This window comes from Pelmatolapia mariae, linkage group LG12, assembly GCF_036321145.2.
Source record: "Pelmatolapia mariae isolate MD_Pm_ZW linkage group LG12, Pm_UMD_F_2, whole genome shotgun sequence".
Taxonomy (NCBI): Eukaryota; Metazoa; Chordata; class Actinopteri; order Cichliformes; family Cichlidae; genus Pelmatolapia; species Pelmatolapia mariae.
The window spans coordinates 16991891-17015571 of record NC_086237.1 but is presented as its reverse complement, the minus strand read 5'-3'; the positions used below and the strand labels follow the sequence as shown (position 1 = coordinate 17015571).

Here is a 23681-nt window from a genome sequence, read left to right as displayed (position 1 = left end):
AGACTTTATTGATCTGTGTAAACTCTCTGCAAAATCTTTACATGCAAAGTTATTTGCAAACATACATCTTTCCATTGCATGCACTATCTATGTACAAATACAGAGATTAAAGAAGAAACATTCCACTGAACTGGCTGAAACAAGAAGAAGACAGGTGTGGGTGTAGCTCAGGAGAAAGCCTGCTTTTGTTTTCTGCTCGTTTTGCTTTTTGAAACAGCAAAATGCCGATCATCATTTGACGATCACTGTGGCTGAAATAGCACAAATGCAGGACTGGAGGGTGTCTGAATAACTGCCACGAGGGGGCAGAGTGGTTTTACAGAGAAAACAAGACGCTGGAAAGATTTTATGTACAGGACCTCTCGTTCAAAGTATAAGATTAATGTCATAGTCTGCTACTGATAGAGTTGGACATGGTCATATTATGATGTGCTCAGCTGATTATTAGTCTATCCTGTGGATGCTAACAAACCAGTTTATTCAGATTACACCATAGTCGTTATAGTCATGCAGAATATGCCCTGTTGTATATAAAGTATTAACAGGAATGTTGCGAGGGAGAAGTGTAAACATTGATGGAATTACAATAGCATTGATTTCTTACAAAGTATATATATATACGTATCTGTATCTTGAACCACAAGACATTTCATGCATAGAATCTTTTTGTTTTCGTCTTTGTTATGACATTGGAATAACTTGCAGACAGCTGTATAAATTGAGGTCGATCCACTTTGTAAGGTGTGCTTTCCTTGGTTTTTTGTAATCAGTGAACAAACGCACACTAAAGCCTTGAATGATTGGGGTGTGGGCAGACCGAAGACGGTGGGGGTGGCTGTTTTGTGCAAAGGGTACATCGGGGTAAAAGCGGGCCATGACTGCCCCAGGCACACAAGAGTCACAAGCACAGTGCATGCAGGTAAAGCTGCACATACTAATGACATAACCTGTCCAGCCTTCTCTGCTTGTTAAGCGGAGCAGCCAAATTTGTTAGGGAAAGCTGTAAGAAACCTGACTCTGTGCATTCCATGTAAACACTGCAGTAGAAAACCTCTGAGGTGTCAGGGTGAACCGCTAGCTTCAGAGGAGTAGAGGTAGCAGGATGAAGTTCTTTTTTTTTGTTTGTTTGTTTCCTGCCAGTTCTCACCGCGACAAAGAAATCAACTGGAAAGTAAACATCACGGTTCATTTTTCAGTTTCTCTAAACACATAGTTAATACTTTCCACAAACTCAGAGTTCACAGTTTAAATTACCATACAGAAAAAAAACCTCCTGGTTTAAACTAAGTGCTCTAATTTTAAATCACAAATTAACAGCAACTGATTGAAGATTGATCTAGCTCATGGTCCACTGATTTATGAATCATCTGTTGTAATCAGATGTCTATACTAACCTGAGCAATGTATCATTATGTAAACATTTCTTCATGGTAATATACAATATGCTGAGAAAGTTGAAGGTCTGAAGGTGCAGCTGCATGTAGTGTTGTGTGTGGCGTGGCATGCTTATACAGGTCAAGTGTTACACTATAGCGTGATGTCATCACGTGAGAAAACAAAGATAATAATTTTACAGTCTAATAAATTTTAAGCGTGAGCTCCGTCGAGCTTTTTTTTTAAGCTTGAGCAAAGGTTTTGACAGATGCCGTAGCATATTGCTTTTCTTGTTCTGTGCAAGTCAAACATCATTTTCCTTTGCGAAGAACGTGTCAAGTTCGGCACAACGTGTAACATCGCTGACAGGCGTGATGGCCTTGCTGACAGATGTCTCGGCTACATTAACAAAAATTTCTAATTCATTTACGCCATGATTTGTACCAGAGGCAGATTAAGTATCAGTGTAGGCAGAGGAATCGTTTATAAGGAAACGGGACAGAACAGTATACTAACTCAGGGAAGAGGGCAAACGGGAGCAGTGAATACAGAAGATTAAGTAATAAACAAGAACATGGTTAAAAAAAAAGTTGATCAGGAGATAAATGCAAGCCAGCTAGGAAGGATAGTATGAGCACATGCTGTATGGTGCGATGGGGCAAGTGGTTAATCACTAGCAACGTGATTCTCATTTAACAAGGTGTGCCAGCGCTCAATCTTCTTGTCTTTGTTCTTCAAACACTCATACCAGTGCTTCAGCCTCTCTCCCTTGGCAGTGATACCCAACTGACATCCACCTGTGAGAAGAGAAGTGGGAGGAGGTGTGAAAGGCAGGTGGAGAACCTGTGAGAATATCACATTTATTGCATCAAAACAGATCAAATGTTTACCTATGTAGTCATTGGACTTCCCAATATCGTAATCCCACACTGATATATCTAGCGTCTTCTTGGCCAGTTCACTGTGTTTGATGTCGAAACTGAATTCCTGGAGTTTGATAGGGACAATGAGACAGCCTTTAGCCTTTTTCATTTCTGATAGACCTGATATAAAAGATGGATGTTGCCTCCAGGTTTGCCAGTGCAAAAGAGCTTTGAGCCTGGAGTCTTTCTAATGGCCAGCAGGCTTTCCACAGTTAGAAGGCAGTGTAAAAAGAAGAAAAGCTGAGAAAATGACCCTACTTTGTACCTATTACCAACCTCAGCTAAATTATGGTCGTAATTAGAGTACAACGATTAAATGAGGCATAAAGCAGGATATGATGGAGGACGTAGTAACTTTGAGATTGACGTGTCGCTATAGTTCAAATGAGCATTGTCCTTGGTTTTTCAGCCAGATGTATGCCTGGTAGCATGTGATGCTCAGAAACAAACCTGGATTTAGTTCTATCCGACTTCACAAACCAAAGAGTGAAGTCATAGTGTCTACATCAATCTTTTATATACAGTCTATGGTTGCTCAGAGTATGACCACAGTAATGTGATAGTAACTTGTGGAGGAGCTCATTTTTATTAACTGCAGCGTTTCCCCTTTGAGCTCTCTTACAAACCTCGTTAAACTCTGGGTTCAGAGTCCTCTTCTTGATTTGTGTTTTGCACTTTCCCTTCTTCCCCATGTCAGGCTTCAGACATCTGTAAATTGCACATGTGCAAAATTGAATCTAACGCCATGCATTAGCAATGCAGTGTACTTATTGTTTAGTCTACCTACATTTTGACATATGGGTCCGAGTAACCATTAGCATCCATGGCCGCCAGATGGACGCAGCGCACAACGCCTATAATGAGGCGGTTCAGCTGGGTGCTGTACAGCAGGGATATCAGAATCCGACCACGCTCTTCTACCTCTGTGCCGTCTTTCCCCGGCTATGACAGAGAGAGGAGGTAAATAGTTCAGTAGGATTCATGATAAAAATTTGCATAAACTTGTGGGGGAATCCGTCATGTTTAGACATGTGTGGAAATAGCATTGCCTCATCCTCGTAGAGAGCGATCCCTCTGGCTGTGCCGGCTGTTGCGGTTCTCTTTGTCTGCGAGGGGGAGTGAGATTAGAGCAGGTCAAAAAGAGTCTGTGACAAATGGAACAAAGGCCTCTTTGACTATGTGTGAGTTTCACTCACAGGCACAACTCTCTCTAGACACACGTTGAAGTTTTTCTTCTGATTCATCTTCAGTTTCTTCAGTGCCACTCGGGTTTCCCCGATAAACTCATTATGCCCAAACTTGTCTTCGTCACAGACAGAGACCCTGAGAAAATTTTAAGTAACTCTTAATTATACAGATTGGTATGTCTTTAAATGTAAGGACAGTTTAAGTTTGACATGTGACCACATGGCTGTTGATGCAAAGTAAAGCTTTAAGTGAAACAGTCTGAAGTTTAGTGTTCACCTGAGGGTCTTACGCTGCATGTCCTCATCTGTCAGGCCATGGTAGGTGAGCGCCTCATTCCACACAGGGTTGCGGGTGTTTCTCAGCGTCTTTGTGCGCAGCTTGTTCGACTGTTGGATTCAAGGTGGATCAGGAAAAGGAAATATCATTTTCTAGATACAGTTAAACCTCCAAGTCATACTTGTAAGATTAAACCACAAGATGTCAGGCTTGAGCTAAGAGAAAGGTTTCTCATCAAATCAAACGGTCTGAAATTGCCATCCTTCCTAGGGATGGGTATCGAAACCCGGTTCTTGTTGAGAACCGGTTCCCACTGTTTCAATTCCTTGGAATTGTTTGCCATTTTTGCAAACGATTCCCTTATCGATTCCAGTCGCCCCGAATGACGTCACCATGGCGCCTAAGCGGCTCAAACACTCAAAAGTTTGGTTATACTTTACGAGAACGGATGACAACAGGGCAACTTGCAATACTTGCAAAGTAGATATTTCATTTAAGGGAGGAAACACTACGAATATGCAAAAGCATTTGCTCACAAAACACGCGATGACCTTAAATGAATGTCGTGTTTTTAATTCCGCTCCGGACTCGTGAATCTCAACCCAGCAGCAGCGGTAACGTTTGCACGTCCTCTCCCGTTAATGCGGCAGGTAAATAATCAACTAACAGTGCATATTATGTTAGCGCGATCTGCCTTATTACAAAACCTGCCATTACTGTGCGCTGCATTTAGGTGACCATGATGAGAGAGACAGACAGAGTCTGGCTGGCTCAGAAGCTGGCAGTTCACGCTGCAGTCTACCGGTAGCGTCTCCTTTCAGGCCAGGATAGACGAATGTCACCGAGCAGTGACTAAGTTTGTGGTAAAAGGCTTGCACCCATTTGCCACAGCAGATGCCCCCGATTTTCGGTAAGTGAATGTGTTTAATTGTAGGCAGGGACATTACTGGATATTCTTGTGTAATTGCTACAGAATAATTTATGTTATACTTTGTTATTGCTACAGAAGAATATTTATTTTATTGTTTTACATTTACAAGTTTTTTTCCCGGGGACCCTGTGACACCCCATTGAAGAGCCGTAGGCTGTGGATCTCTTAAGATCTCACTGTTGGGTTTGTAAGGCCATGTTACTCCTAAATTTCTATCTTGTTCAAAGAGAAGATATAAAACAAAGTTCTAAGCTAATCGACCTTAGTGTTCTCCTTTTTTAAAAAAAAAAAAGAATCGATAAGAGAATCGATAAAGAATCGAATCGTTAAACAGTACCCATCCCTAATCCTTCCTTTATTGCATAGCAGGATATTAAGGTTTTAGATCTTTTAAAATAAGTGAAAGCTTAATGTAGGAAAGTATGTATTTTACCTTACTAGCCCCTGGCAGCAGATGAAGCTTGACATAAGGATCTGCCAGTCCATTTGAGTCCATGGGTTTCAGTCCCTGAGGAGAAACAGGGCAGGGTGTTCGCCACATCACAAACGGCAGAGAGCAATTAAGCTATAGTGCCATTCAGGGCCTTTTTAACATGACCCACTTGATTGAAATTGCCTCTTTGTGTGGGAGAATGAGCTGAATAGTGGTACCTTTGCTTTGAGGATGGTACAGTGGAGGCTGTTGCTTTCCTGTTCATAGTGAAGACTGAACTCTAGAGAGCCCAGAGTGGCTGAAAGAGATCCCGGACCAATCATTACACGAAGGTACGGGGAGACAGCAAGTCTGCTCTTGAACAATTAAGAGTGTAAATATAGAAAGATTGTCTTGTAATTAAACAACGCTCATCTTGTAAATTAAAGTGAGAATTGGAAACCAGCCCAGAATGGACTGAAAGGATGGACAAAAGGACTTGACCTTCATCATGAAACATTCTCAGGCTTCTATTTACCTTATGTAAACAGCAGGACAATCTTATTAAAAACAGGGAAATATAATATAAAAGAAATCAAGTCTCAAAGGATAAGGGAGGGAAAAAATAAAGACCAGCATGCTGCCCACTCAGACTTTCTTTGCATGAGTTTTATTGCCAAGCATAGTTGTCGAGGGATGTAATAATCAAATGTCTTTAAAACAAAAATACAATTATAACTTAACTGCAGAACTTAAATGTTAAATCATTAAAAAAAGGTTTTTTCTTATTGTTCTGAAAAGCACATGAATGTCTGGATGTAATTTTCAGTCCTTAAATGGTGCTAGTATGGTATTTTAGTCTGGACCAAGGCCAATATTCCTATATGATCGTGTCACTTTTATAGATTAAAATAAGCACCACAGGATTTATTATCTTTATTAAAAGATTAAATATGCATATTATTTTTACTGGTAACAAATCACAAAAAATCAAAACATGTAGATATTAAGTTAAAATATGCCAAAATTGCTGCTACTTGTTAAGTAAAGAAGTCGTATCCAACTGGGCTACATCACATCCCCATAGAGAACAGACACATAAAATCTTTGCTATTTCTGATATGTTCCCTGCTTACACTGGGGACTAAATCCCACACAAGGGGATCTATAACATGTTCCGCCTCCTGTATCTTAAATTTTTTTTTGCACAGCTTAATTGTCCTGGACCTCAATAAAATAAATTAAAACCCAATTCCCCAGAGACAGAATGAGGGCTGTTTGACGCCGGAGGCCAAAATCATGACTGGCAGGTTATCATCCTCATCATTAAAATGGGATATATGAAAACAGTGACTAGATGCATCGCTACTGATTTAGCTCTACATGTTTCTCTGCTTTACTTCCTCTGATAACGATTTTTTTATATTCTGGTCACATACGGTGTTTATTCGTCATTTTTAACGCAGCTCGACAGACACTGCCAGAATGATATTTACGGTTTGCTTGGACTATTGGGCAATTTATTAAATGAAGTGCACATGAATTATTTTAGTAGGAGCGAACTAAATTGCAGAAATGAAGCCAAAAATGTGATTCAGTATGCCCGAGGGAAACAGATTTTGCCAAATTAAGGGAATCAACACCCAATACTGTACGCCTTACAGAAATAAGTTCTTCCTGATTTAAAAAAACCCCAAAACCAAACCCTCATCTTTTGTTATTTGCTTGAAATCAGTGGAGAGAAATCAAACCGTACAGAAAGGGAATTTAAAACAATACACATCAGTCATGTCACTCCATGAGAAGGGTGAGCAGATGGTGTACTCACTGGCTTCATCCGAGTCATAGTCATTGACTTCCTCCTCCTCCTCAGCTGGGGGAGGTTGCTGTCGGGCAGGAGGGGCACCGTAGGCAGTCGGCTGCCTCCTGTCCTCTCTCACTGCAGGAGGCGCTCTCTGCTCTGGAGGAACTGCACCAGAAGAGTAAGCACCTCCATCTCCGACCATTGAACCTACAACCACATTCAGTTGTCTCAGACAGCAAGAAATGACACTACTGAGGATTTCTCTCTCTCTCTAAACACAAAGAGCTGCTTCTCACCCTGCTGCGTCATGTTGGTGGATGCACAAGGCTGTGGTCTGGTGCTCTGGACAGGCACCATCTTCTTCATCACCACTGGGCTGCCCTGCCCGGCCTCTTCTGGGCCAGCCCCGCCTGAGGCCATGCGCATAACTGGTTTAGGGGCCACAGGTGGGTAACCAGGACGGCCCTGTGGCTCGGGCCCTAAAAATATGCATGAATCACATTATTCAGAACTTACATACTGCGCATAGGGAAAAAGTGCATAATAAGACCACTTCAGGCTGCTACTGCAGTGGATTCTGTAATACTCCGCGGTCTCTCCAGATACTTTTGATGTTGTAGCTTTTTCGTAGCACAGGCATTGACCTACATACGCTACAACAAGCTGTGGCAGCCAGCAACCATACATGCAGCAGCTATGCAGACTGCCTCTCTTGTACGGGGAACTCACACTGCACAGGTAATCACGCTGAAAGTGTGAAATGATGCTGTGCGACCCATCATGCCAGCACCACCTGGAGGCTCATTCCACGCCACAGCATGCGACTTCCGACAGCTTAATTGAGCTCTTCATGCCCCCCTCCTCTGCGACAGTGGGCGGCACAGCCAAATTTGGGTAGGAGATAAAAGGTTTGATGGCAGGGAAAAGAGCAATGAAAGGTGGGGCTGCATTATCAGAAAGGCTGATCTAAAGAGACTGAAGAGGTGGTGTTTGAAAAAGTCACACTGAAAATTAGAAATATTAATTTTCTAAAAAGTGCAACTTTTCACTTTCTGAGCGGAAGCTAGTTAGCCTGCTTTGGTAGCTTCACATTTGCCCACCATAAAATAGCCAGCGTGGTGACGAAGGGGAGGAAATGAACCACTAGCACATCATAAAAACAGAATACTTAACAGAACACTGTCAGATGCCAGGAAGCGAGAGGAAAACGCATTCATATAGCAGATCTATCTTAAAAGGTTTATAGATATTCAACTTGCCTGAAACCTGTTGTTCAGAGGCAAGAGCCTCATTTTGATTCTGACCTAAGACATAACATAGACCAACTGTTATAGATAGATAGATAGATAGACTAAAGTTGAAGCAAGCTGTGTCTACCTGGTGCTTGTTGTTGGGCTACTGTCTCCCTAGGCCCAGAGGCTTTTGGCCTCTGGGGCTCTGCTGCCTCCTGGGCACCTGTCTCTTTTGATTTAGATAATGGCATCGGTGATGGCAGGAAATGCTTAGGGAAACCTTTGAAAAACCAGGCACCAGATCTCTTCCACACCTGAGAAGAGGAAAAGCATATGTTTTATAGGCTTTTTCAATGGATTATTGTTTTAATTGTAATTTTATGTCCCGGTTTAAAGCGCTCACCTCTCGCTGCTCTCTGCAGATCTTGCACAGCCACACAGCGCGTGGCCGACTGCCACACTGTGTGCCACACTTGGTACACATGTTCTACACAACAGATTAGAATAAAGATTACCAGCTGCTTGCCATTTTCAATGTTATTACAAATATACGGCTGACCTATTGGATTTTCTTAACCTTTAGCGTGAATCGCAGCAGAAGAGCTGACTTATTACCAACCTTTTTGCAGTCCTCGCACACCACTGAGCTGACCCCAGGTGAGCCCAGCTGCTCTCCACACAGCAAACAGCGGGACACTCCATCCCCACACACAGTCTTTTTCATGTCATCCAGGCGGTTTATCAAACGCCTGTAGCAGCACAGAGTGAAATCTCACTTAAAATGTCAACAATTATTATCCCAAGTCAAAATATATGTGTGCAATCAGTCTCAGAAGAGAAACTACTGCAGGTCTTACCCAATTCTCTCCTGCTCCATAGCCTCCATTTTCTCAGCACGGGCGATCACACTGTTTATAATCTCCTTCTCTTCATCGGTGAGGTCTGGACCGGGACCGGGGCCTGGCTGCATGGTCCAGTTGCCCCTGTAAGCCAAGCACACTCTGCAGTTGAAGGTGCACTATATGATTTAACTATACCAATCACACATTTACATGCAGGCTTCACATTCACTGATTGAGCAATGAATGAATGAGCATGCATTTACTGCATCAGCACATTGCTGCCTAATGCAATAAGGTAGGAGTTTATCTACTTACTGTTCTTTATCACTATGTCACAAATCACATATCAGACAGATGCAGGTGAAAAAGGAAGGCACAGTTAGGTGTTGATGTGGCCATATGAAAGGTTTACTAGAAGAAAAATTGTTCTGAGCATCAGGCTTACCTAGCGTGCATGTTCCTCTGCCTGTCATTGGACACCCAGCGATCCGAGCTGCTGCTCATCACTGTGTCTGTCATGCTGCTCTGTTGCAGTCCGTGGGATAGACAGAGAGACAGAAGGCATAGATAAATTCAGCATGAGGTAGTCAAACAAGCTTTAACTGATGTCATAAAAACTCTCTAGCTATATCTCAGAGCCACACTTTTACCTTTCCTGCACCCTTATCTCGTGCTTATGCAGCACCAACTTAATTGCCACCGGATTGCTCTCTCATCAAAAAAGTCATTTCCTACAAATGTGTGAGCCAGGACAGAGCCAACATCAAATTGAAAAGTCACCAGCTACACTTCCTTTTAATTTCACGGCGCAGGGTTAATTAAAATGTCCATCAGAAGCCAAAAAAAAGTAGAATCTACAAAAATCAAATATCATTCCCAGAAAAGTAACTTTTAGCTTCTTCATCCACTTTGCTTCCAATGAGTTTGCATAAGCATGAGAAATACACCAACTTTCAAAGGGGCTTGCATTGCCAGATTTACCGCCTAATCAGTATCGTGTCCTCTTGCCAAGCCTGTTTCAATATATAGTTCCAGGAAAATATTCAAGCAGTGAATGGATGCAAGAAAACATTTCAGCAACACCACAAACTGATCAGTAAAATACACGACAGAGCTACAGCGACATAAGCATTTCCTGTAGGGGGAGAGACGCTTACTGGGCATACAGCAATGGGAACAATGCTCATGACAAAACGAGCCTTCTTGTGCATGATGGTGCAGAGTGAAATGATGCAATATGAAGCCTTCACTGTCAGGCCTGTGGAGATAAAGCTGCGCAAATTGGGGGTGGCAAGGTCAGTTATTTGAGCAGCTGTTAGTGAAGCCATAAGAATCGCTTCCCATTTGTGAATCTGCACAAATCAAAGAAACAGATGGAGTCGCTCAATTATGCAATGACACCACAGCTATGACTAAGAGTCTTTTTCCAGCATTTCTGATTGGTCATAGTGTGTTGGTTTAACGCCTTTTTTTTAAAATACCATCAAGTTATCAACTCCGTTGGCCCCAGGGATGTTGGTGAAGCTGGGTATGGAGGTGGGTGCTATGGGGGCAGGGGAGACTAATGTTTATAAGACTATTTATAAGACTTCACTTGGAACTTACTGACGCTCCATGAAGAATCTGAACTGGACTGTTTATAGACAAGGAGGGAGTCACTGTTGCCGAGGAGGGTGCTAAGGATGGCTGTGTCATCAGAGTATTTAAAGTAAATGTCAGCTTTTGCGGTCACTGATGTACATGATGCAAATAAAAACCCCATAACAAAACAAACAAAAAAAATAGAGAACAGAGTAAGTGCTAATGATGACAGTGAGAAAGAGTGAGTGCTTCATCCATCCATATGATACACTAGCAATGTAATTTAATCTCAGACTGACATGGTAAAGATAATACGACACCGTCGACAGAAATCATTGAGGCAATTGCCTACGGGTATGACTGCTTTCTGAGTGTGTGTGTGTGTCTGTGGGCACTCCTGAGACTGACTGAGGGCTGTATCAGTCCTCTGCCAGACAATACATGGAGCGATTGGAGCCACAATGTATGTCACGAGGGAAAGTACCTGCATTCAGAGAAGACTGGCAGGTTCGAAACTGAAGCAACCAGATAAACTAAGAACCTTTCTTGTGCTTCAGATACCAGGAACTGTTATGGTGATCTGCTCTCTTCCACTGTGTGTCTTTTGTCTTGTCTAGCTTCACCCCCAACTGGTCAAGCAGATGGCTACCCATCTCTGAGCCTGGTTCTGCCAGAGGTTACTTCCGGTAAAAGGACGTTTTTCGTTTTGCTCATAGGGAGTCGTTTGATTATTGAGGGTTTTTTGCCTGTATTATTTTAGGGTCTTGTCTTTACAATGTAAAGCCTTGAAGCCTTTGAGCTATTTAAATACATTTTAATTTAATTTTTCAAAACTGTTGAGGTAGTATATAACATAAAACCACATGGTGGAAATCTGGCAGCTAATTAGCTAATTATGTCATCTTAATAAGTGCTACACCAGCCTGCCTGCAGTCCTGACCACTGAAAACATTTGGTGATTTATGAGATGTAAAACTTTCAAGCACCTAAGATCTATATCAGGGAAGACCTGAAAAGTACTCTGCTCTTAAAATTACAACGATCGTTCATCATGGTTCCCAAGATGTTGAGTGTTTTAAAGCATGAGGTGATGCAAAACAGTGTTGATGTTGCCTCTCTTTTTTGCAGTGCAAATCTTTTTTGCAGTGTTTTGCTGGTATATCAAAATCAAAATGTCCATATATTATTACAAAAATCATCATTTTTGTCACTTTGAATGTTGTCTTTTAACTATAAAAACTTAAATAAAGGCTATTAAATGATTTGTAAATTGTTGCATTCTGTTTTTATCTATACTTTATGCATCATTGCCACTCTTTGGATAATGAGGTTTAATACGTGGGGGGCGGGATTTAGCCAAAAATGCACAATGTTAATGACAAAAAAAGGAAAAATGAGAAGTCACTGTGCCACTTGTCTTAAGCATTTCACAGCAGGAAAATCCAGCATTGTAGAAACTTGGAGAGAGTAAAAGCAGTAGCAAAAGGGAGGGGTGCACCACTCATTCAGCTGCTCATATTATACTCCTTAACGTCAGGCTCCATACCTTTTGAGGTCTAATCTGTTGTACGTCTGCCTGCAGGATTCAAGAAATTCGCTGTGCTATCAATAGGCACTCTGGGTGTGGGCTTTTCCTTCTGATGCAGCGCCTGCATCTAGCCAACACTAGCAGCACAGTCCTCAGGGAGCCTGGTCTTTTTCCACTTTTTCAGCAGCAGACTGACAGATCAGACATAACTCTGACCACACCATGTATTTTATGCACTGACGCTCTGAAGTGCGGCCCTCCTTCACGTGCCAAAATAAATTACGGCACTTTTGTCGAACATTATTGTCCTGCAGAGGTGGATGGAGAGAGACAGATGGGAGGCTGCGTTCAGACTTGGGCAAGGTAACGACTGACTCAGACTAGCCCGAGCTCCCTGCTCGGATAGATATTACTGCATCACAGTAGTGGGTTCTTTGCTGAAGTGACAAACCAATTAATATTCAGGAGATGAAGGATCACATACACATAAAGAGCTGTCACTATAGGATGTTATGCTTTAGCTTTTGGAAAGTAGTGCTGGTTTCATTGGTTGTAGTTTAAATTCTGTCAAAAGGTTTTAAATGTACTGTAACTTTGAAAATTGTATCCAAGACCAATTATAATGAACTGTCTTGCCCAAAATGTCATACTGGGCCTTGTTTCTGACATAATTTTAACCCTCAGACTCCATCCTCTATACTTCTCAGCTTAACTGGTAAAAATGACTCAGTCAGGTGGTGGATTCCTCTCTGAGGAGAAGCACATATTCTCTGTTATTTATTAATTTGTTGTTTATTTTTCTGCAAAAATATTATGAAACCTTTACAATGGGAACTGTGCAAATGGCCACACCATACTGCCAGGAGTAGCTAGTAACAGATCATGTGTGAGATGACAGCAGGAAAGACCAGAGGGAGAGCATCGACTCAAGACTGATCACCATAAGTCATGGACGCAGCGGGATCTCTCTATAGAGAGAATTTCATATGGGGGTGGAGAGGACCGATTTAGAAACCTGTGTCTCCTCCTCAGGGCCTGAGAGACTAGTCAATACAAATCTGCATCTGTGCATCTTCGGGGGTTTACGTACACACAACTCCCTGAGCTCAGCCTGGACGTTTTGCATCAGCTTTTAGCAAACACAGCTATCCATTCTCCAGTTCAAGAAAATCATCAGCAAGAGTAACCCATTTCGAGTCCAGTCAGGCACTTTCACAGATTAATGTTGTTGTATATCTTTCAATAGTAGGAGTATGACTCATTACTGCAGAATATATGACTGGAAAACAAACAGACTGGAAAAAAGTACCTTGTTACAGTAATGTCTTGAGTTTTCAGTACTTGTGGAAGGGAGAGCTGAGGAAAGCAGGCAGTGACAACAAGTCAGTGGGGCTTCTTTGGAATGATTCACCATGGGCCACTGTAAGTGGGATGTAAGAATAGAGCGAAGCTACCTCCTGTACTGAAATCTGCAAACAAAAGCAAGGATTTACTCAAATAATATACAAGCACTTTGTGCTCTAACAATACTGCAATTTTTAAATTGCCATTGATCATTATTTATGAAAGAAACATGAACGGTTCGCAAATCTATTTTGATGAAGCAGACAAATTAAATAATCAAAATTACTGCCAAATGCTAAACGTATTATCTTATTCCGAATTTGATAGAGGACAACTGTCTGCAGTGTAACCAAGGGCTTTATCAATCGCCTGACACCCTGCTACATGTCCTACTTATAAATGTATTAAATATAATGACACTGAAACGCTACAAGGTACTACACTTGAATTCCAGGGCAACAATTCCCTCGCCATCCTCCACAAAGGATATTTGTAAAATGGGTTAATGAGAATCAGAGATCAATGCAGATTTACACAATTGGTTTCCCTTTGATTTATATTTCATGTGTTCAAAAACTTTTGAATGCATAATGGAGGTTCTCTTAACAGTCTTACATACTCAAGACGCAAAACCAGCAAACAAAGAAACACTTGATTATTGTGAAAGGTGAACGGCATCGCTAAACAAAAGGGTGTAATACAAAATACAACAAATCATTTTCAAGTTTTAAGATTAAAATCATAAAGAAAAAAGAAGGACTTAAAGGAGAGTTTAAGAAGTGACGAAACATATTTTACTTCATCCTGATTTTTCCTCCTCTACCATCTGGTCTGGCAGTAAGTCAGATTGTGTTATGTATTATGAAAGGGAACACAAACAGGAGAGTCTTGGTTGGCCTACAGTTTTAGCTCGAGTCCTGTGGTGATCTGGAACATCATGCCTTCTTTTTTAATTCACTTCCTCACACACGGACTTTTTTGAGAGCCAAACGCTAATTAAATCCAGCAAAGTAAAACATTCTGGGCAGACGCAAGGCGCAAGCAAGCAGCATTGCCGGCATATGGGTGAACTACTATCACATCCTGAGAATTAACCACTACTCGATAAATTTGATTACGAGATTCGAATGATGGAGAAAATAATTTAATGTTAAAAACTATCTACTTTTGGAAAATGATGGATGGTCTGTAAAAGCAAGCCTATATGTGAGCTATCTATAGACCACTCAAGTTCTCTTCAAAACACGAACTACTCAACAGCATTTTGACTCACTTGTAAGCTACATGTGATCAGAAAAGTACAACCAGCTGCTCCTTCGCAGTCAGCGGTGACGTGTGTGGTAGAAACTGAAGGTCTTTTTTTATAGGCTGTAAAATGTTCTGTGTTATATTGTTGATTAGGCTATAAACACAAGATTGGAGTACACTGTGCAGTAAGGGTCATGAATGGTAATTGACTTGCCACCTTTAGCAGTAAAAAAGAAAAAAACCCTGAAACAGGAACACCTGCAACCACAAAGTAAAAAGGAAGAGTCAAATGTGCTCCAGTCATTCGTATCATAAAATCACATCTCTGCATGTTGTAGTTTGGAAGACAGGATAACCACTTTAGCCCATATTTGTTCTCAACAACTATTAAATGTGTGGGGATAAACAAAAGCTCCTGATTTCAACAAGATGAGTCCAGTAATTTGATAACCCACTCATTTTTATCTGCAGTTTAAGGAGCTGACTTATCACGTGAAATTTCCCAACATCTGTTCAATGGATTGCAAAGCTGACACATTATTTTGATTGCACGGTATTGCATGATTGTATTGTGTAAGTGTATACTCTTTTACTTCAAAGCAAGCATCCGATTCATCTGTAATGTATATTTGGCAGTTCTTAACGCAATTAAAACATCTGATTTCTCAGATTTTATCGAAGGAAACATATCATGACTTCACATTAAATAAACAGCGACGCCAAATTGAAATAAATTAAATCTAAATCGCAAAATTAAATTTATGATCATTTGGATTTATAAACTAAGTAGCTTAACAGATCTTGATGTCTAATTCTCACAATGTCTCACAGAGTGAGTGGGGAGAGGGTAGGAGCCACCAAAAGGTAGCCACCCACTCCCAGTAGCATGACACAACTCCATCCATCCTCCATACAGGACTGTGAGATGGCAGCATAGCAACACACTGAAAGTTGGACCTGGGCAACACTATAAAGCACTGCACCGTGAAATGTTCTGCTGCAAGAGGAACACATCACTCAGCATTTCTTAATTATTTACAGCTCCCACCCCCGTTGCCATTCACTCTGTGTAAACCCTCTCCTTAAGGCATTAGTGTACGCTTTACGCTCTGACCACTATCAAACAAGGATTTGGGGAGGAACAGATCACATCGGGTGGAACAGATTGAGAAACTCTGTTTAGGGCAACAGTGTGGATGTTAGTCTTTTAGGTCTGTCGCATTGACAAATTATCCATGCTTTCACTCAGACAATGGCGCTGACAGGGACCATCTGCAGAACCATCTGCGAGGACTCTTCACCTCTCAAATGTGAGAGTGTTGTACCGTTTTAAATACACACAACTACATCCTCTCGGCAGGCATGGATCCAGGTCCCGCATCGTTGGAGAACAAACAGGAAAAACCATCCAGTGACCAAACAAGCTATCATGCTGACACCCTGCTATAATTATTGGCTCCATCCAGTCAACCTAAATCTGGCTGGTGCAGATTTTTTTTCTTTAATTCAGAAATCACAATAAGGCGTACTGAATTTGCAGTCGACATCCAACAGATCCCAGCAATCCTCAGATTTTGCTGAAAACGCCATCTGACCAGCATATTGATTTACATATAATTCAGATTTAACTTTTAGACTCAAAGGGAGCTGAAGAGAAAGTCTGAAACCTTAACCATAAAAAAACAGAGAAAAAGAACAGTTGCTTAATCAACAACAAAACTCCACATGGCCTAACATCTGCCATCAGTTAAAGTGCAATACTGCCACCCACTATGCTTAAGTGTCAACGTGATAGTTACTGGTGCTGCACTATTGTTTTGTGTGCATTATTAATATTCTTTAAATATTTCATATTTTAAATATCACAGTTATCACCAACTCTGTTACATCACAAGTCTCCTAATATAGCAGAGAATGCTTTTATCCGAGCCTCCTTTTAAAGCTAAGTCAGTCAACAGCTACAGGACGAGGGAACACTCGATTACCGGCACTCTAGCAAGAGCCTGCAGTGAGTTTCAGATTTGCTTGGCTGATGGTGATTCATCCTTGTATGCCCCAGAAGCAAGAGGTGGGACTGGCTGCCTATGCACCGGCCGGTTATGTTCCCTCGGTTTCTTCAAATCTTATGTCAGAGGTAACAGATAGGGGTATTAAATGTCTGTTTGTAGTCTTATGAGACAAAACTACATGGTTCATAAGATGAAAGAAAACACGTCAGGTCTCTCTTAGTCTTACTGCCGTTACTCTCTCCCCTGTGAAGATCTGGTTCAGCTGTGGGATATCTGACTCTCCCTCTTGTCCCACTAGCAAACTAGCAGGTACAATGCCCCTGGGTGTTTTTAACAAATCTGTGTTGGCAAACTGTTCTGGCCTGGAAGCTGCAACACTAACAGCAAGCTTCTGTGCAACTTTTGAGAGAAAAACCTCTGTCAGGAGGCTTCCTGTAGGCGTCACTCTGAAGACCATCATTGCAGCTGCAACATATGCAAAGCGCTGATTACAATTAGTGTAAAATAAGGGTCAGGGATTGGAAAGGGTAGTGGAAAGGTGGAAAAGGGGTTTCGAGATAAGCTAGTGTTAATTCTATTTTGGATGTTTAACTCCTCACTCTGCTGGGGGAACTTTGTTAAAAGGCCACATTCATTACTTCTGCTTTCTTCAATATGCCACACCATTTAGGCAGCTCGAATCACCACATTCGGATAAGTAAGTGAATCAATGCTTATCCACCGCTGATGAGAATAAGAAGATGAAGCCACTCCCCTCTGGAGCTCGGACGCAAATGGCAGAATAAAATCTCCTCTAACAGAATTTAAACACAGAACACAAAATCTGCGTAGATTTACAGTAAAAACTGTGTGATTTAGGCCCGAAGCTGCATGGATAGATGGTGACGAGCACAGAAAAACATGGAGTCATGCACCTTTACCAACTGTGGCCATGGTAACAGCAAGATCAGAAGATGAGAATGAGAGTGATTAAACTCCGTGTGTGTGTGTGCAGTGTGTCTGCATAGTAGACCACACCTGTTCCAAATTTTCAGACCCATGCAAACCAGGTCATTGTTACAAATGTTGTAAAGAAACGTGGTTAAAGAAGAAGGGTATGGCTGCCTTGTATGCTTGTGTGTTAAATAATGCATACAGCATGCAAAGCACTTCATTCCTCCATGTTCCCCCCCCCCCCCCCCCCCCCCACCTTTTCTCTAAATACCCATCATTCTTGCTCTTTTACTCTTGTTTTATGTGACCAGATGTGAAAACAACTGATCTCCTCCTATATTTTTTCTTAATTTCATTCCTTCTCTAGAAAACAACAATAGGCTAGCAGGCAGGGAGAAAAATACAAAGACAGGGGACATCAGGATAAAGGTGTCATTCAATCACTACTGGGGCTGGTTATGTGCAAGGATGCAACTGCAGATATCGCTCAGACCATTCATTCAGTCTTTTCTCCCCTCCCCCATTTAATCCACATGCTTCAGGTCTGTAGGAGGAGTTGGGAGATGGTGGAACTGGAAGGCAGAGCCCAGCTTCCTTTCTCTGTCCTCTTTCCATATTAATGTCAGAATAAGAATGAACTAGTCCAACCCATTACAGCGCACACACACACACACAGACACACACACACACACACACACAGAGATACACACTGCTTGGACATTCCAGGTTTAATAATAATAATAGCCCTAGGGTGCAGTAAAAGATAACATCACAACAAGTAGTCAACTGAATCACCTGCTCTGTGTCACAGCTGGAGTTGAGAAGCAGCCCTCCCCACATCAGTGATCAGCTTGATGTTTTTCCTCCATAGTCTGCAACCCTCCAGCGTGCGCTCCTAAAAAATCCTGCAGCAACGCCCAGGGACTGCAACCACACAGTCTCCCACATGACTTACCAGGTCTGTTTTCTTACATCAGATCTACAACAACAAAGCACTTCATTTGCAGGAGGAGCCGGCCTCTAGTCTTGTTTTATTAAATCTTTTTTATAAAGGGAGATGGGGGCTGAACCTACTGAGGTACACCTAGAGTGTAGCCATTCATGAATAAACTTAGTCCATAATCATAACACCAAAGTAGGCAGTAGTAAATCAGTGCAACAGCAGCTCTGCATGAATGACAGCAAAAAATAAAATAAATTAAATAAATAAAATTCTGCAGCAGGATCACGTCTTCAGAATGATGTCCCCCCCCCCAAAACACAAAGGATTCACTGAAATGTTCATTGTTATAATTGAAAGCTATAGGTTAATTATCAGCATGCATACTGAGTGCACTGCACACTCCCTCACAATCCTCCCCTTCATTCAAACGACTCAGTAAATAACAGGCTAATAAAAACCCATGATATGTGTTCCAGCAAATTAATAAAAACAGGCAATAAAACGAGCTCCCTAGTAAGCGATTTCTATTCCCCGTGTCTTCTGAATGAAATGCTGCATCCATTCAACTTGCACAGGCTAAAGAGAAATTACAATGGGCTGTCCAAACCCAATAATCTCACAGAAATGTTTCGGGTGAGAATGTAATGTTTGAAAATCCTTCGAAGGAGATCGCACAGCCTACCTGTGAATCCAGCCCTGCCTCTCTCGCCTCTCCTTCTCTCTCAGGGAGCTGTCAGGGAATGATGCGGACTAAATTTCTGTGCAGCGCTCGGATCCGACCACGGAGTTAGTCATTGCGCATGGTGCCCGTCACAAAAGCCCGTGGTTTTATTTATTTATTTATTTTGCCTGGAAGAGTAGTCTGTTGCTGAAATGCACAGTGGATCACCCCAGTGCGTGGGAACTGGTCTTCTATCCTGCGCGGAGGATGGAAAGCCCTTGGTACCCTGGGCAGGAAACCCCTGGATGTGAAGTGATAACACTGATGCTCAAGTAGGCAGTCATCACCTGATCCAATTGTCTCCATAACACAGTGTCTAAATTTGTCTCATCATCCAGCAGTCTGTCTTTATGGCGCGTAAACATGGATTATAGCTTTAAAGTTTGTTTTTTAAGCCGTTTTTTTATTTGAGTCACTTTTTAAAAATATATTAAACAACCATGGGGTTTGTTTTTATTCTTCATATGTATGTGCCTACAAGAATCTTTATGTTTTCTGTATGATAAAATTAGCATAAACTTTTATTTCCCCTGTCGCATCTTCTTCTTGTCCTTTTTAAAAGATAGTTTTAACTATGTAATTTTCAAGAAAAAAAAACAGGGAAGTTCCAACGTCAGTGGCTCAATTATAGGAGCTTGCCGGCGATTGAATCCTACTGTGAAGACACTGCGCCATCTAATGGATCCAATAATAATTGCGCGAGGAAAAGGATGAATGCATTTCTTTAGTTGAAGGTTTTGAATTATTCTAAAAGGATTCATTATTTTTTATTATTCTAATAAGTTATTTGTTTGTAACGTGAATGAAATCAACAATCGTCACGGTCATAAATAACCGTAGTCACAGTGGTTATGCCCTGCACTTTGTGGTTGTTACAGTGTAGAGTTGCCACCAATGACTGTAGAAAACATGTAGGACGCGACAGCACCTCCTCCCATTGTGCAAAAATGAAAATATCCCGCTTGTGGAGGCTGCCATCTTGCATTTTTGGAGCAAGAGTCTGCGCAGTAGTGACTTGAGGTGGAGCGACTGTGTCACGCTCCCGCCCACACACCCGCTAGACGTGACCGCAACCACGCCCCCTACACTTTTTACGTAGCCCGGCTGCTCCAGTTTATTTGCTGATGGGTTTACCGCGACTGACTACTCGTTCGATTAAGGTAAATACAATCATGTCACTGTTATGAAAAAGACACACAGCTTAACATCTTATAGTTCTACAACATCTAAAATCACTCTGTTGTTAATTCGTTTGCTAGATTAGCCGCTAGCATACGCAATGTGTCGGGGGCTTGTTGCGACACACCTGTTACTCTAATAGTCTGTATTATTGAAGGATTCAGCACTCCTTACGTTTTGTTATCCATTTTTAGAAAGCGATAAGATCAGCTGCACACTCCACAGAGGCCCAGAGTTACTGTTAATATCAAAAATTTAATGCTGTCCTTTGATATTTTAACATTTAAGACTGTGAGTGTAATGCATCTAAAACTGTTTAAATCTTCAGAGCTGTCTACAGCCTGGTATCATGGAAACTTTAGAAACACCAAAAGAAGGTTTCAGTAGTGTAGTTTAATTTGTTCTTTAATTGAATAATAGAGTCCATATGATATCAACAGCTACATTCACCCTGGGGAGAAACTAGTGAGGGAGACCATGAGGACTAAGCTGGGTTTCCTGGGTCCAGAGGTTTGGAGAAACTTCTTCCCTTTCTTTCATCACAGCTGTCCTGTGCCAGAAGTTCTGTTGACCCACTGAGAGAGGCATCATTTAAGAAACACCAGGAAGACTGAAGCTCATCACATTGATCAAGCAGGACTCATGATCTTCACAAGCAGATCCCTCACAGGGAAATCTTCAGCACTCCTCCATAGGCCCGCCCCAGAAGATGGATACACCCAGCATTTCATGAACACTGTGATGGAGACCTTTGGTTTGTGTAATGTTATAAATACTCGGATACTCCCCAGAGGCTCCAGACTTTTACATAAAGATATTATATTCAGTCCTGTAGAAAGTTATCTATTTAAAACAAAAATTATCCTCTCTGGTTACTCTGGTATGAATAACTCTGAATTACTTTATAGTAACTAACACACTATTTGTAAAAAAAAAAAAAAAAAAAAAAAAAAAAACTGTGAAAGAATTCCAGATCACAAATTTGTAGTTCGACATACAAGTGACGACCTTTGACCTTCATCAGGTTTTATTTAATTGTGTCAGAGAAAATCAAATGTGCTTTTCATGCAGCTGAGTACATCAAGTGTTTAAAACGGAAGCTGTGCAGGTCTGAGATCAGCAGCTCTCTGAAACACCAAACTGAGATCGTTTTAATGCTGATATATAGTGACACAGTTACAGGGATGATTGATCCTTTTGACTTTTTGTCTTTAACTTTATCAATAAAACAGCTGCAGCTTTCACTGACAGCACATGTGGTACTTTAACCTTTGTACTGTTTTCATCAGTTAATTTTGCAGTTAACATGTGAAAATGTTGGATGATCTGTCTGCTTCAGATCCCGGGTATGTGAGGATAGCTCCTGTAATCACAAAGAACAGAATCATCACAAACTGAAATACAAAGTTTATTTCTCAAATCTGAAATAAAGATGATCCTTCTCTGTCCTCACACACCCAGGACCTGAAGTTCTTCTCTTACATTTTTTCAATTCTAGAGTTTAATCCATAGTTAATGATTAATGAGGAGTTATTGTTTTTACAGATGTAGCAAGTGACTGAAAACATGCTGTTGTTTGAAGATATATAATAATCAGCTCTGCACAGGAGCTGAAGCAGAGTGCAGCCTGATGCTGTTACAGAATAATATTTGTACTAAAAGTACAGTAACGGTAATTAGTGACAGAGCAGCCCGAGGCGTTTCTCTTGATTTCTTTAGTCAGGGTAAATTCATTCACCTGCACGGATTAGCTAAACGAACTTTACAAAACAAGTTTCCCCGACAGCCGAGTGCTCATCTTAGGTCTCAGGACCTAGCTAAGGACGGTAGTTACGGATTAGCTTACAAACACGTTTAACTTACCGAAAAAGTGCTTCGGGGACTCGGGTCCTTCTGTCGGGTAGTCCAGTTTACTGAAGAACACCTCAGGCTGTCAGGTTAAAACAGTCGGTCGTGTTTTCGAAACGTAAACGCTGGCCCTCCTCTCATCTGCTATTCCCGAACAGAGATACGCAAGTTTCTCCGTGACTGCAGCTGCCAGTCAGAGCTGTTATGATGACATTACACCCCAATTTAACATCACCGCGGTAGGAATTAGAATCAAACTTGTGGGAAAGGAGATCCCTTGCACATAAATTGGCGTGATGAGAACTGATAACAAAAGAATGTTTGGAAAAAATTTATCTAAAGAGAATTTATTTTAGTCTGACCCCAGTCCCATCCGCTAAATGGAGGAGGCGGGGTTTATGACCTATACTGCAGCCAGACACCAGGGGGCGAATCAGACGTTTTGGCTTCATTTTTGGGTAGTTGCCGTGTCGTCCATGTTTTCTAACTGGTTTCTACCTGTGTTGATGCTAGCATGACTAAAGCTAGCTAAGGAGCAGTAAATATGTGAAGCAAGACAGAAAGATATACTCATTAAATGAACAAAATCATAAGAATATAACACTAGCACTGAAAATGTAAAAGAAAAAAATATGTGTGTGTGTGTGTGTGTGTGTATATGTAGTTGTTTGTTTTGATTCGTGGCCTGCTAAAATGGTGCCGCGCTCCCATAATGCATTGCGGCGTAACGTCAACTCCAAAGCTTGTCATGTGACATTTGTGGACGCTGGAATTTTTTTACTTGGAGAATTTATCAGTAAAGTTTCAATCTCTGTCACCCCCCTCCTCCCCCCAAAAATAAAAATACGTGTTATTGCCAATGACTGTAGAAAACAGTCGTTGGCAAAAACAACGACTGTTTTCTACAGTCACTGGTTGTCACACCTACTCGCAAAAAGAAGAGTACAGGAGGACTAAAATAGTACCTTCTCTGCGTTTCCTTCATCGTATTAAAAAGCATACTTGAACAGGAAACATTTCTGATGTTATTCTGTGGATGTCTGCGCTTAATAAGTATAATTTAAACTACGCTGAGACTCGGTATGAGACATGAGTATTTCTCTTAGCTGTTTAAGTAGTTTTTCTTACCGAGCAACATCTACGCATGCGTGAAACCCGTATTGCCGTTATGCTATTTTAGGTTTTGCATTTAACTTTTATTTATTATTACCGTAGACTGCAAACAGATAGTGTCGACCTGGATTTGTCGGTGCATTAGTGAAGTGGAAGTGTTTAGGCTCAATTGTGGTGTTTTCTACAATCACTGGCGTGAACTAGCTTGACTTTCTTTGGTCACATGATGCGACTCCGCTGAAGTCACCTGAT

General features: G+C 41.4%; 1 protein-coding gene across 3 annotated transcripts; it reads right to left on the bottom strand.

Moving 5' to 3' along the window:
• LOC134639245 (rabphilin-3A-like) lies at window positions 1-19484 on the bottom strand. 3 transcript variants are annotated; one of them, XM_063490359.1, is made up of 18 exons: window positions 19251-19484; window positions 9428-9507; window positions 9298-9309; window positions 8998-9123; window positions 8760-8889; window positions 8544-8627; window positions 8286-8454; window positions 7205-7387; window positions 6933-7115; window positions 5344-5423; window positions 5126-5200; window positions 3762-3871; window positions 3494-3620; window positions 3347-3403; window positions 3085-3239; window positions 2924-3005; window positions 2265-2361; window positions 1-2171 (listed from the first exon to the last, which is right to left on the bottom strand). In XM_063490359.1, exons 2-18 carry the CDS (start codon window positions 9499-9501, stop codon window positions 2041-2043), a joined length of 1875 nt encoding a protein of 624 aa, XP_063346429.1. In that variant the 5' UTR covers window positions 9502-9507; window positions 19251-19484; the 3' UTR covers window positions 1-2040. The 3 variants fall into 3 exon arrangements, with proteins under 3 accessions (XP_063346429.1, XP_063346430.1, XP_063346431.1); XM_063490360.1 differs by having other exon boundaries at window positions 9428-9502; XM_063490361.1 differs by lacking the exon at window positions 9298-9309.
• Window positions 19485-23681: the final 4197 nt, after the last annotated feature.

What these genes read in the sequence shown, in the direction of transcription:
- LOC134639245 (XM_063490359.1), bottom strand. Translation starts at nt 9,501, where the DNA reads ATGACAGACACAGTGATGAGCAGCAGCTCGGATCGCTGGGTGTCCAAT. An exon ending in CACCAACATGACGCAGCAGG is followed by an intron (nt 7,116 to 7,204) that starts GTGAGAAGCAGC and finishes ATGTGGTTGTAG; the next exon opens with GTTCAATGGTCGGAGATGGA. An exon ending in GTCTAGAGAGAGTTGTGCCT is followed by an intron (nt 3,404 to 3,493) that starts GTGAGTGAAACT and finishes TCCCCCTCGCAG; the next exon opens with ACAAAGAGAACCGCAACAGC.